The sequence below is a fragment of the Heloderma suspectum genome, chromosome 2 (assembly GCF_057233095.1).
Source record: "Heloderma suspectum isolate Gila_16-S chromosome 2, 16-S_ref, whole genome shotgun sequence".
Classification (NCBI taxonomy): Eukaryota; Metazoa; Chordata; class Lepidosauria; order Squamata; family Helodermatidae; genus Heloderma; species Heloderma suspectum.
Window position 1 is genome coordinate 164342557 of NC_139459.1, and position 14501 is coordinate 164357057.

A 14501-nucleotide genomic window follows, 5' to 3' on the forward strand; every position below is an offset into this window, starting at 1 on the left:
AGCTCCAATAATTTCATTGGCCATGCTGGCTGGGAATAGTGGGAATTGTAGTCCAACACATCTGAAGAGTGCCACGTTGAGGAAGATTGCCTTAGTTACTTGAATGTATATTCTTCACCCACTGTTTGAATTTCTTTCCTCTGATTGCTCCCTCGAGCCCTGTCCCCTTTCACTCTGGTTTCCATCCTTTGCCCTCTGCTGAGAGTTCACTCTTGCAAAAATCCTCAATGATTGGGGCCAAACCAAATTCTATTCTTATTCTGCCTGATATATTGGCAGTTTTAGAAAGAGCTGATCTTCCTCTTCTTTTTACAATATCTCCACTCTCTGTGCTTTAGAGACTCTCTTTTTGGCTGCCTCTTTTCCTGACCAGTCTTAATGGGTCTCTCTTCCTGGTTCCCCTTTTACGTCCCTTCTGTCTTTCTGTCGATGTACCTCTGGGCTCAGTTCACGGGGCAGAACGATGAGTCCTGGGACTGTCGCTGTCACTCACATGCTGATGTTCCTTGAGTCTCTGCCACTCCTGCCTTTTTATCCAGTTGTGCTTCTCCAGGTATCTTGCATCTATTCTCTGTACTAAGTATGGTGTCCATGAGGGCACCTTCCCCTTAAAACCTTTGAAGGTTTGCCCGGTGCTTTCTGTTTGGATTGCCCTGTAATCGTGGGGGAATGCTGTAGAAGCTTATCCCCTGGGCACCCGTACTGCTCCTTTAGATAGCCCAGCTGACTTGATGCCTCCTAAGCTGCCACAGTATGCCACCTGTGTGCTACTTTCGCTTCCTGTGTTTTTGTATTGGCCTTCTTCAACCTCATGCCCTCCAGATCTTTTGGACTTTAACCCCCATCAGCCCCAGCAAGCATACCCAGAGGTCAGCAATACTGGAGTTGTAGTCCAAAACATCTGGAATGCACAGGCTGGGGAAGGCTGTTTTAGAGGATGCCTCTCACATGATGTGCATTCTCTTGATCCAGATCCTTTGGAGAGGTCTTGTGTTCTGGTGGACTGGCCAAGCCTAACGTTGCCCCAGATATCAGAGAGACTCCATGTTGGAGCTGTGAACGATGCTGCCCCACTCCTCTCGGTCTGTACAGATTCTTTAGCAAATAGGCAGCCCAATAATGGAAGCTCCTGCCGTCATTTAAAACAAGATCACAATATATCCTTTGTGGCGTAATGAACTGGAAGATGGGTTTTCCTGCCACCAAATGCTCTGCAGGGCTTGCTAGGACCATGTCTAGGCTCCCTCACATTCTCTGTGGTCAGCCATGGGTCTCCTCTTGGTGATGCCCCTGCCAGCACCAAGCACGGCATGGATGGCAAGCCGCTCCCCATCTTTGGAACTTGCTTCACATGACCGCCGCAGACCTGGGCTTTGGTTTGCCCGTGCTTTGCTTTTGTTTGTATCGCTGACAAGGTTGCTCTTGGTATAATGGAAGCCATTTGCTTCAGTGCGTGAATCTAAAGGGGCTGCAAACTGAGACGCAGCTGAGGTGCGTGTGCTCAGCCTGAATGTTGTGCCCTCTCACCTGCCCACTGTCACTGACATCAGAGTTGCCAGCGCCTGCTCCCATCTCATTGCAGCCTCTATTTGTCCATTCCCCTCATCCACAGAAGCAAAAAGCTCCCATTGGGTTTTGTGGGGAAAAGAAAAGGGTCAGGGAGAGAGCTGAGGTAAAGGCCAGACCAGCGCTCCCTCCGAGACAGCGGTGGCTCCACCGTTGGTGGAAGAGGGCAGGTTTTGCTGCTATCTCAGGAGACTTCTTCATTTGTGCGTTTATAGTCGTTTATTTGTATGTTTATAGACATTTATAGTCTTCCACACAACGTGGTGAAAGCCACTGATTTCTGTGGGAGGGGAGACAGCCCCAGGTGGTGTGAAGTAACAGCATTCCCCCAAGCTATCCCAGCTAAGGATGTAATGCAGCCAGCAGCATACTGGTCCAATTGGTAGACCCACGTTCTTTCAGGTAACTAGTATTAGGGTCTGAAACACCAGAAAACACCTGATTCTGCCAGGCTCCACCCATACTCTGCCTGGTTGTGTTGGCTCTGCCTCAACCCACCAGGTTCTGTTCCATTCTTGCTCTGACTCCCAAACTGCAACATTCCTCCTTAGAAATGCAAAGACCTGGGGAAAAATGGGTTGGGTTGGGTTGGGGGAGAGCCATTTCTTCAGCAGGGATTTTTCTTGTCCTTGTGGAGGGAAAGGGAAAACTGTGTGCACGTGTGCGCTTTTTAAAAAATTCTATTTTTCCAGATTTTTCTCCTGGCCTTCGCATCCCTGTGCCTCCTTCAGGGCTTACCTCCTCCAACCTGCCAGATTCTGTTCTTGTACCACTTGTTTTGGCTATCCCCAAAAGGGCCGGGGGGGGGGGGGGTTAAATGAAAAGTTGGCCCTCACTACCCTTGCTGCCCACAACCATCCATGCCGTGGCTGCTCCGCCAATTTCCTCACCTACTGAATTGCTCCTGGAGGGCTGAAGAGGCCAAGGGAGCAAGCGGGGATGGCTGGGACAGCCCATGGCCTCCCCTTCCTTCCTTCCTTCCTCCCTTCCTTTCTGGCTGCCTGCAGGGTTCTCCTGAACATAAGACATGGCCTGCTGAATCACACTGAAGGATCTATCTAGTCCACCATCCTCTTTCCCACAGTGGCCAACCAGATTCCCCCGGAAGCCCACTGGCAGGATAGGAAGGCAGAAGCTCTGCCCTGCTGCCTGCCCCGAAGTACCTGCTTCTCATTGGGTTGCTGCGTCAGAACCTGGGCGTACCATTGAGGTCTCATGGCCAGCAGCCATAGTTATGTGTGCGGTCTCTTTCAGGAGAGGAGGCTGAATAGAGCCAGAAGCCCATCTGTTCAACACCAGCAATTGAGTAATACTTCGGTATATTTGATTGATACTGTAAATAGTGTCACCTGCTCTGAGCTCTAGAGGTGGAATTTAAAAAAAAAAAAAGCAGCGGCAAGCCAGTCAGTGGATGGGAGAGCAACTGCAGACCCCCACGGTTTGGGCCTGTGTATTGTTTGTGATGTTGCCTATGGCAGACTAAACTGGAGCGACAGTGCTGTGTGTAATGGACCCTGAGCTGCTGCCAGCTAGCCCCTTAGGTCTGCTGCTCTGAGACCAATGGAGGAGCCACGTTCCCCTGCTGGCCCATGTGGACCTGAGCATCGCAGCATCCCAGTCTCTGTTCCCACGTCACCCCCTTCCATGTCTGTCCACTTGCAGGTGTTGCTGAGACTCAATGGAGGACTCCACCCGTGTGGGATACTGTCTTGTGGCTGGCAGCTTTGTGGCTTTCCAGTTTCTCTTCTCAGCGGTCAGCCCCCAGCTGTCCTTGTCGCTGAGCCCCAGCTACTCCGCCCTTCCCTCCATCAAGCAGAGCGAATGGAATTCCAGGTATAGGAGGGCAGTGGGGGCACGGATCCTTGTCTAGTGTCAGATCCTCCACAGAATGCGAGAGGGTGCAGCAGCACCACAGGCCACTGCTTTGCTTGCTTTGTGAGGAAACATCGTGTGCATATGTGCATACAAGGCGGGGGGAGCGTAGCCGCAGGACACAAGTGCGTTAACCTCTGCATGTCCTCCTCCCTAGATGTGTGTCCACTCTCCATGCAGTGATCGTTGGCCTCTTCTGCCTCTACATCCTTTGGTTTGATGATGCTGTAAATGCCAACCCCATCTGGTAAGAAGGACCAGCCCGCCGGCTTGCTCATGCGCCTCTTGTGGCAACTGTGCTGTCCAGGCTGCGTTCACAGATCCCGCAGCCTTCTCTTCCCAGCAAGAGGAAGAGGAGGCCCGGGATCTTGATTGGTCCCATTGTTCTGGGAAGCCATGAAGGACTGTTTTGTGCTGGGAGAGAATGGAGCCTTGTTTCCCTTGGGGTTTAGGACTGGAGGGGGTGGGGCTGTCAGCTCCAGGCAGGAACATCTGAGCCAAGCTGGCAGAGGGCCTAAAGAGGTGCTTAAATTCCTGCCCAGGCCATGCTCCCTCCCTCCCTCCCTCCCAGTGTGCTTGCTCTCCATTAGCCTCTCAGTGCTTCTGAGTGGGGCTGCCTCCCTAAAGCTCAGCAGGCACCAGTCCTGTTCCTTTCCCCTTCTGTCTACATACATTGTGGCATTTTTACTCTTCCCCACCAGCTCATACTTGACCCCAACCAGCTGACTCCATGGCTGCACAGCCTCCTTGTACCACTCTCCCCACTGACAGCTTATGTCTAATCCATCTCTGCTCCACCTGCCAGTTGTGGGATTTTAACCAGGGGCCTTTGGGTGGTGATGACATTAGGCCTGCGTCCAGACTAAGCCCTCTTACCATGTTTCATTTCATTCGGTTTTGTTCCTTGCTCTCCTCTGACCCTGCTTGTGTACTTCCTCCTTCCAGAAATACAGTTTGGGGATAACTTTTTTTTCCCATATAAAACATAACTTGTGCAGTTGCCCCCATATAAGCTTTCCCCAAACCTAAAGAAATGAGACTGTTGTCCAGAAGACAAAATGATGCAACAGGATCGTGACGACATAGCCAGCTTTAGCTTCTGCTAAAACGAACTTCGTAGGCAGAGCTAACAAGGTGCCTCAGGGCCGGCACCAGGGGCCGGCAATTATTGGGCGCCTGCCAAGGCCTGTGCTCCAGCAGGAGGCCCAATGCCAGTCCTGGTGGCCTCCTGCTCTTCCCAACCCTGGCTGTTGCTGCCTGTTTACCTCCCCTCTGAGAGCGAGCGAGCGAGCAAGGAGTATATGGGCCCAGGAGGAAAGACAGGCAGATTGGTAGTGGCAACAGTGACGGGGAGGAGGAGGAGAGGCCCACTCAAGGGTGGAGGCGTAACTGGAGTTGGCGCTTCAGTGGCTGGATGCCATTTAAAACAAGACAAGGAGGAAAACTCCAAAGGAACAGGAAAGGAGTATAACAATGGCAAGGAAGAGGGATAGCATGAGCCCTGTCTAACTTATTTTTAGCCAGTAGATTAATCAGCTATAGTTGTTTGATCAGTGGACAGGAAGGAAGAGAATCAGTGATCTTATTTACAATTACAAAATGGATTTTTATATTTATATTGGATTCACTTACTTATTTTTAAATCCAGTTTTTGTCAGTGCCTGCCAGAATCCAGCAGGGTCTGTCCTGCAAGCAGTCAGTTGGAGACACAAGAGGTTCAGGTCAAGTGGAAGTCGAGGGCCAGAAGAGCGGGCAAAGATCAGAGAGGCCGGGGTGCAGTCGAGGGCAGGCAGATGATTTTGCTCGAGGGGAGGATGGGGCAAAGCAAGGCACCTGCTCCATTTGAAAAGTTGCTCAGACGAAGGAACCAAGCCTGAGGCAACAGTTCTGTCAGGCCGCTAATATTCTCTAGTTCAGCCTTCCCCAATATGGTGCCCCCCCCCGATATTTTGGATTTCAACTCCCATAATCCCTGACTATGTTGGCTGGCACTGATGGGAGGTGTAGCCCAAAATATCTGAAGGACACCGCATTATAGAAGGATGCCCTGGTTCAAACCCTTAGTATTTTTTTTTAAGTACCCTGGTTTAAATTTTGAATTTAATACGAACGTATTAGTCCCTACACCTACAATCTACAAAACTAGTTCATGAGTGTTTTTCAAACACATGGAGTTAAAGGCTGATTTTGCTGTTTTAAACAAATAAAAAAAATCTGACTTCTGAAAACATTCTAAGGGAGCAATCCCATGTGGAGAGGTGACCACCTCTGAACTCGGAGACAACTGCCTCTCCAGTGCAGGGCAGGAGGAGCGTGGAGGGGACTGTCCGATTTTGGCTGCCTAGCTAGGGGACATTGGAGTGCAGGGTGAATAGGCTGGATGACGCATCGTACCAGCACTTACACACTCCCCTCCCTGTCCCTGGGACCACCCCCTTATGCCCCACTCAGCGCTGCTCTTATGAGCGTGGAGCCCGGGGACAATCTGCGCTGCCGTCACGGTGGCAGGGGTGGGGGCGGGGAGGCAGTTCTCCAGGAACTGACCTCAGACTGTGGGCTCCAAGGTCGGTTCCTGGAAACCAACCAATCCTATGTCTGTCTAGCCACTGACTAGCAGCCATAGGATTGCACCCTAAATTGCACAATTACTCGGGTATTGTGCTATTGTGGGTTTCTTACTGGGCCTAGGGACTAGCATGTTATCAGAGGTGGAAGGATCATGGAGATGATGACAACAACAACAACAACAATAATCAGCATTTGCATAGTGCTTTTAGATCAGGGATGGGGAGCCTGTGTCCCACAGGCCCAGTACAACCTACAAGCTCTCCCCCCCCCCCCGACCTGCTATCTTCTCTCCCAGGCTCCGCCCCCCTCCCCATAGGGAAAAGCTCTTCTGTCTGATCAGCAGGTAATCAATCAGAGATAAGAGCTTTTTCCTGAAGGAGGTGGAGGGCAGAGCCTGAGGCAGAAGCTGCTGAGTGATTCAGGCCTACTTCTGAGGCTTGTCCTGCTTATCTGTGAGTAGACATGAGAGTCTTGCCCTACTTACTTGTGGGCAGGCATGCTAATCATGCTTACTTCTGAGTAGACATACAAAGGCTGGCCTTCTTACTTATCAGTAGACAAGCAGAGGCTTATGCTTACTTGTGAGTAGACATGCAGAGATTTGGTATTTGAGATGCTATTTGAAAATGCTGCATACTTCTGAGTAGACATCCAGAATCCTTGTCATGCTTACATCTGAATAGGCTTACATCAGTAGTGGTCACATTTTGGCCCCGCCCACTCTGCCTTTGGCACTAACCACAGGTGGAATGCAGCCTCCAAGACCTTTTTCAGGTTGAGATTGAGCCCTTCGGCTGAAAGAGGTTCCCCATCCCTGTTTTAGATGGTTGAAAGTGCTTCATCTAAATTACATTATAGTAATCCTTGCAACAACTCCAGAAGGTAGGGTGCTATCTATCTGTATCTCACTAGGATTAGCCACAGAGCCCATATAGGTGATCTAATACTCCTATTTTGTACCCTCCAACTGCCTGAGATCCACAACGTATTCAGTTCTCAAATCATTAATATTTACGACTACCGCACAAAAAGCGTGGGCATTTACTGTCCCTCTCATGGAGAAACAGTAGTGTGTGTGATTCCATGTGGTGCCTCCCATGTTGGAGAGAGAAATGGACATCTAATGGGGAGGAGTGGGGGAGTTCATCTCCCAGAAGCAGGCCCTTGCCTTTTATCATTCCCCACTGTTTCATCCTTGCAGGGGAGACCCTTGGCTGGTCAAGCTGAATATAGCTGTCACCTGTGGCTACCTGCTCTATGGTAAGTGGCACACCTCCTTGTTTCACCTGGCAGGCTCTTAGCAAGCACAGGGCATCCTCTTGGGGCTGCTGCCAGTAAAGCAGTTTGCTGGGGAAAGCTCACTTTGGTCTTGCCACGGCGACTCAGCCAAAACGGTGGTTTCTCTGGGACCTTTTGATCATCATTGTGGCTCCCCTTCCTCCTGCATGCTCCACCCCCAGCCAGTGTCACTGGGATCGTCTCCTGCATGAGGTCCATTAGAGTGGACAGGAAATGTTATTTTTTTGGTGCTAGGTCAAGTCTTTTCTGTTTTCCCATTCATTTGGCAGCGTATGATGAGTTTTAATTGATCCTGGAGTTGTTTTACGGTTTGGTAGATTGCTCAAAGTTGTTTTTAGATGTATGTTGTCTTTGTGTATACAGTTTGTTTGTGTGTGTTTTATATTTTAAATTTTGCTTATTCTACTTTTAATGTTTTAACCTTTGTAAACCACCCAGAGAGCATCAACTATGGGGCAGTATAGAAATGTAATTAATAATTATAATAATTGAACAGAGAGAGCTAGATTTAGTTCTGGGAGATCTAGAATTGAAGTCCCAGCTTTTCTTTAATGTATTTACTATTGTTTTAAAATATTTTTACCCTACCTTTCCATCCACTAATGGGTTGCCCAAAGTGGCTAACAACCACACAATATAGGAGCAATACCTTTTTAAAAATACAATTGCAGTTTACAGACACAGTTTACAGACAGCCAGGAAAGCAGTAAATATTAAAAGATTGGACATGCACTAGGCACACCAAAATAAACCACCTTTTACTTGGTATTTGAATGCCATCAGCAAGGGGGATAGTGACTGGTTTCCCAGTTCTGGACAGTCTTGCAGGTATAAACCAGACAACCAGCCAGCTGCCTACAGGCACTTGGCAGAGCGTTCCAAGGGAGCTGTTGCTTCTTCTGCCAGGGTGTCTCTATTGCAGCCTTCAGCAAGTCACTTTCACACACCTTGGTTACCCATCTGTAAGGCTGGAATCCCAGTGACCTACATATCAGGGATGTTGTGTGACCCTAGAGCACAAAAACTAGCGTGTAGCTCATTGCAAATTGGGAGGAGGGGGCAGCGATTATAAATAACAAGTGGAATCCTGTGAACATTCATGGATGGGCTTCCTGTAATACCTAGTCCAGGCCAGCAGGCCAAATCCAGCCTGCTTGTGGTCCCAGTCTGGCACTCTGGGCTTCCCTTGGCCTTTCCCCTGATTGCCGATCGTTCAGTGGTTCCCCAGCTTTTGTGCCGTTTCCCCCCATTCCCAAAAGCTGAAATGCCCCTCCTAAGGCTTTGTTCCAGGCAGCCAGAGCTCTACGCTAAAATGTGCGGGCATCTGGGGGGTGTTTTGGCCCTGCCCCTTTTGCCTTCAGCCCCACCCCCCCACCAGTGGAACATGGTCCCCAAGAGCTTCTCCGGAATTGGATTTGGCCCTTGGGCTGAAAGAGGGTCAACAGCCATGATCACTTCGTATCAGGCAGTCCTTGAATCAGCCCCTCAAGTCTTCCCACCCATGCCCCATACACTCTGTACACTGCATTCACATCCTTCAGCCACTCACACTGTTCCTGCCACTCGCTCCACCCATTCACGTATGGACCCCACTCACTCCGCTGGGGCCACTTCTTCCTCCAGTCCCGGGAAGGAAAGGGTGGCTGAAGTATTTGGCCCAAGGCAACAGCACCCGTGGAGGCTGGTGGCTCCAGTGTCAGTGGGGCCGTGAATCCATTCCAGGTTTCAGTCAGAACGGTAAAGGAGCTGGATGGCTCCTTTACATTCCTGAGTGGTTCTGACTGAAACCTGGAGCGGATTCCCCACCCCACTGACATCGGAGGCACCAGCCTCTACTGGACAGCCCTCTGACAGCTCCCTTTAGCCTTTACAGGTGGGAGGCGGCCAGAAAGGGCAAGGGCAAGGGCAGTGCAGGCTTCTCTCTCACCCCTTGCCTACCAGACCTAAAGGCTAGGGAGAGGGGAGACATGTGTTCCATCTGACTGTCTGTGCAAATTTACAACATTCACAAAATTTGCACCTGCCGAACCAAAGAGCAAAAATTGGCGCTGTCTCGAATGTAGTGTTACAGTTCTCCATGCAAGGCAATGAAATTGAAATGCACATATCAGGGGAAAGCGTGCACAAAAATCAATCTGCTATGGAAAAGCGTACACACAAATGCGCACAATAGCAAAAATAGTGCACAGGAATGTATTGTTATAGGGAAAAAATAGCTTGCAAAAAAATACATTAGCGAAAAGTGTGCACAAGCATGTGTATACTGTGGGACTTGTTTGCACAAATGCATATGAATTTTCAGGCGGACTTTTAAAATGAACATTGGCACGCTGCTGGAATCAGGCCGGACCAAACCTAAGGTTGGACATAGAAAGGCACTGCCAGGATGTTGCCCCTTAGCTTCCTGGCCCTGAGGGAGGAGCACACCAGTGTTGTGGACATACATGGGAAGTGTTGGGAGGTGCATGGGAGGTGCGGGGGGGGGGTGTACATGCCCTGGAGATCAGAGCAGCAGCTCTGCTTCTGACTTCTGCTGGAGGCCCTGCATTTGGTAGTGGGTTTTGTGGGGTGCTTTCCTCCAGGCACCTGCTTGACGGACCCTTCTCCCTCCAGCGGTTTCCCTCAGCCTTTTCTTCTCATTCGGTCTTGGCTGGGAACGAATGGTCACCCAAATGATACTCCCAACTGTGCTATGAACGCTCTCCTTCACCACGGAATTCTGATCGTGGCAATTCTGGGCATGAGCAACCAGGCATGCACAGAATCCACGTATGCCCATTTCAATAAGCTGATGACCAGTACTTGCTCCTGAAGGGGAACTGTTTGCCTTTTGTTGGGGCAGGTTTGGCCACAGTACTTTTCCTTTTTTTCCCTGTTTCATGCACTCCTGTAGTCTACAGTTTCATTTACACTGTGAACTGATGCTGTACAATGCAGTCCCTTAACACCCTGAGCGCACATAAAACCTGGGAAGATTGCTATTATGATCTCTCTGTAGTTAATAAGACTCATTCAAAGCCTTTTACCTCTTGGTCACACAATGAGGTGTTACATTCGGAGTGTGCCAAGGAGAATTCTGGGAAGCAGTTGAGGGAAGAGGGGGGACAATATATTTCCTCCTCTCTTCAGGACTGTAGCAGAGGGAAGCAGGCAGTGTAACTCCCTCAGTACCTCTTGGGGTGAAGGAAAGGGGAAACTATTGGAAACACACTGTCCCACCCACACCCTCTTCCAAAGGTAAGGGCCCTGCCTCCTCACCACCACAAGACTGCATCCTTCATTAATGTGGTTGCTGTGGGCACAGCCAAGGGTGGCCTAGACCTGCTCCTCCAGTCCTGGTCTTCCACCACGTTCGTTATAATGGAGATTCTGAGGGTAGGGTGCTGTCTAAACCATCTAAAAAGCCAAGAGTCTTGTTTTAACCAAGTTTGCATACAGAGATTTGGTGGATGCAGTGAGGGTGGTTTGTTAGCCCTGACTTTTGACAAGATGTTGTTTTTTGCTTATGGGGTTCTGACAAGCTTTCCTCGAGCTGAAATTATTTCCTCCCAGAATGTGTGGGATTTTGTGTTCCGATTTCAGCGAGGTTTGCTAAACAAAGGACTGGAGCCTCTGGGAAATTGTGGGTCAGGGTGACATAAGTTAGAAAGGGGAGAGGGGGGATACAGGAGGACCATGGAAAGGGCTTGGAGTTGTGTTGAACGAAAGAATTGTACCCCCAGCGCTGAAATCCATATCCAGCCTCTCTGATGTCTGGAATTTCTCAGTATAATTCAGATGCTGTGATATGATAGTGACAGTGTAGTTTTCTGTATCTCCTCAGCAGACAGATGGTGTGTGTGCGTGCATGTGTGAAACATTCGAATCTATGTGTTGAGGGTATTTTTGTGTACCGAAAATTGGTTACATTGCTGAATGCTGCTGAGCAGGTGATGTTGGCTCCCAAACGACCAATATTCCCCATACTCCTGTGTTGCTAACAGCATCCTAACATAAAGAAACTAGGCAGTGGGCACTTTATCTACTACTTTATCTCTGTGCCAGGAAAAGCTTTGCCTGCTAAATTTCTGCATGTAAGGCAGCTGTGTTGTCCGAGCAGGGCCAGGAGAAAACTGTGAAAACCCTAGTTAGTGTTTCCCCCCTTCTGCTTGAACCTGTTTCCTGCCTGTTCATCTCCCAGTAAACCTCCTTGTGTGTGTGTGTGTGCTGTGTTCTGAATTCTAGATCTGTTGCTGCTAGTGCGCTACTGGAGGACATTGGGAGATTCCCTTTTCGTTTGCCACCACTTGGCGGCGCTATACGCTTATGGATACGTGTTGGTTAGTAGTTCCGGAGTCCTTGAGCTGTTGTGGGGGGACTTTCCTTTATTATCCTTTCATTTAAAAAACCAAAAAAAAATATCCAAGCTTCACCCAAATCTATGCTTCACTCTGCTCTTTCTCTGCAGCTGTCAATGCAACGTGGCCTCTGCCCCATCCTAAGCCACCAAAATTGGCTCCCATCAAAACAAGAAAGAACAAGGTCTGGAATGTAGGCCAGGGAAAATAATAAGAACCAGGACAGCCACTAAGACTGAGAATTTCCCAGCTCTTCCTTCCCCCATCCCAATAATCTGGAGGGGGAGAAATGTAATTTCCATAGACATGAGAATTCCTGATTTCACTTTTCATGTCCTTACGTCAGGAGCTTTTAAATGGTTTAAAACAACAACAAGAAGAAAGAGCTGTGCAAAAGCAATCTGAAGCACGTTTACTCAGAAGCAATTCCCACTGAGTTCAATGGGATTTACTCCCCAGTATGTGTTCTCGGATTGCAGCCTAAAGAGACCGAGGTGCTGTTAGAGAAATGGAATATAAAGACAGTTACTATCTTTAGATTCATAGTCCAGACCAACTTTCCATAACCCAGTGCCTTCCAGATGTAATGGACTACAATACCCCATAATCCCCAGTCACCAGATAGGACTTGCTGTCTGTGCTGGCTGGGGATGTTGGGAGCTGTAGTCCAAGACATCTGGAGGGCACTAGGCTGGGGAAAGCTGCCCTAGAAAAACAAGATGTGCTTTAAGCACGGAGTGGGAGAGGGACCTTGTGTCGCCTTTCTAGGACGGGGGATTGAGCATTCCGAATCTGGGTTTAACTCCTTGTTCCATCAAAGAACCCTTTGCAAAATGGTTGAGTTCTTCTTGTTTTCCCTAACAGAAATGTGGAAGTGACAGATTCATCTCAGAGATTCATCTCATTCATGGTTCTGGGTTGTGATGGGCAGAGAATGTTGTGCCTGGAATGGTGGAGGGGCGGGGGGGGGGAGTTTTCTCAGGCCACAATTCCTCAGCTGTAAAATAGGCACACGGTAGCCACCTGCCTTTTAGATAGGACCTGGGCGAAGTGCATTATGGGAATATTGACACCACTCTGGGCCTTGAGACTGATAGACTGCAACCCTGTCTACACCTCCTTGGAACCAAGGCCTGTGAATTCCTGCCGAGTAAACATGCTGCAATTATGTGCTGTCCTACTCGGAATTGGGTCCCTCTGAACAAAGTGGGGCTTGCTCCTAAGTAAGCACAGCTCCTGACGTTAGTTTGGTGGGCAACCCCCAACACCGTTTTCTCTTGACCTTTCCACCAATTTAATATCTCTTAAACCCACCGCTGAGGGTTCTCCCACCCTGCCCGTTGTTGATTTCCTTAGCCCAAAGGTGGGGAACCTCAGGCCTGGGGGCAAATCCAGGCCCCCTGGGCTCACAGTCTAAAATCCCTCTTCTAAGGCTCAGTTACTGGATTTAAGCTACAATATGCTGGTATTTTTTTGCGTTTTGGCCCTGCCCTATTTGCCTTTGGCCCCGCGCACCACTGGAATGTAGCCCCCCAGAGTTTCTCCGAAATGGAATTCAGCCCTTGAGCTGAAAAAGGTTCCCTCAGCCCTGCCTTAGCCTTTCTGGCCTTCTTTCTTTTCTGCCAGTACTAACTCTTGATTCCCTCATGTGGTCGCTCTCCTACAGACAGACACAGCCCAGCCAGGCCAGCTCCCTCATAGCATTTGGGGTCAGTCAGAGCCAGAACCCTCTTGATCCGGAGGTTCCTAAAATAGGCGACTCTATTCATTCCAAGGGGGCTTGTGCAGGAGAGAGGCCCACTAGATTGAACTTGTCCACTTGACACGTTAGCCTATCCTCCACCAACCTGGCGCCCTCTAGAGGTATTGGATGACAATTCCCATCATCCCCAGCCAGCATGCCTGGAGAGGGAATAGTGGGAGTTGTAGCCCAACACCTTTGGAGGGCACTGGTTTGGGGAAGGCTGCATTAGGCCTATATAAGGGACTTGCCAGGATGGGCTTTTTCAGTCCAACCCGGTCAAGCTGCACATGCCTTGCATCCTCACAGGGCTGGTGGATAGGTACAGATAATGGGTGGAATCAAGGTTCAGTTGGAGTAGACCCATTGAATTCAACCTTAGTCATGAGCCAACAGGCATATCTGTAAAGGAAATGGTATTAAGGAAGCCTTTTGGTTCAGCACAGTCTAGGCAGGGTCCTGTGGGTGGCACTGATGCAGTTTTCAACGATTCAGGGTGCCAAAGGTGCATGGGGTGGCAGCCGTGGCTCTGGCTGTGTTGGTCCTCTGCTCTGCTGCTCTCTAACACTCCCTGCTTGGCTTCCTTGTTGGTGGGAGGAGGGGCCCCTCTGCTTGCTACCTAAGCCTTCTGCCACTGGAAAGAGCAAGACCTATGGAACTGACTTGGGGGCAATGACGCCAGCAACTCAGGGCTTTTCTTTCTGTCCCCATAGAGCCGTGGGGTGCTGCCCTACTTTGCCAACTTCCGCCTCCTCTCTGAGCTCTCCACGCCATTCGTGAACCTGCGGTGAGTTGATCGATGGACCAAGGCAGGGGTTGTGTGTTCAGGAGACTGCCCAGGAACCTGTGTCAGCCAGTGGATATGTGGGCCCACGTCTCCGTATTTCAGGGAGAGACATGCTGGATGGGGCGTCAGGGAGAATCTGCGGGCCTCCACAAGAGCCACAGGGCAGCCACCCTCTTCACGAGCCCCCATCTCAAGCTCCTTGTGCACTCAGACCAATGGTGGTAACAGCTAAGGAAGGCTCATCCCTGACCCCTTCCAGCCTCTGTGTGGCCAGGCATGTATTCAGTAGCCATGAGGACTGAAAATTCGATATAGTCTAAAAATGAAAAGA

The 14501-nt window shown here is 49.8% G+C and overlaps 1 protein-coding gene across 1 annotated transcript in view; it reads left to right on the plus strand.

The window, feature by feature from the left end:
- The window catches only part of LOC146353093 (TLC domain-containing protein 4-like), a 31917-nt gene that overhangs the window by 11050 nt on the left and 6366 nt on the right, over nt 1-14501 (plus strand). The window contains exons 2-6 of the mRNA XM_084835686.1: nt 3229-3399; nt 3596-3685; nt 7208-7266; nt 11530-11624; nt 14097-14170. Of these exons, the coding sequence (XP_084691812.1) occupies nt 3245-3399; nt 3596-3685; nt 7208-7266; nt 11530-11624; nt 14097-14170 (473 nt within the window). The 5' untranslated portion in view covers nt 3229-3244. The remainder of the gene's footprint in view (nt 1-3228; nt 3400-3595; nt 3686-7207; nt 7267-11529; nt 11625-14096; nt 14171-14501) is intronic.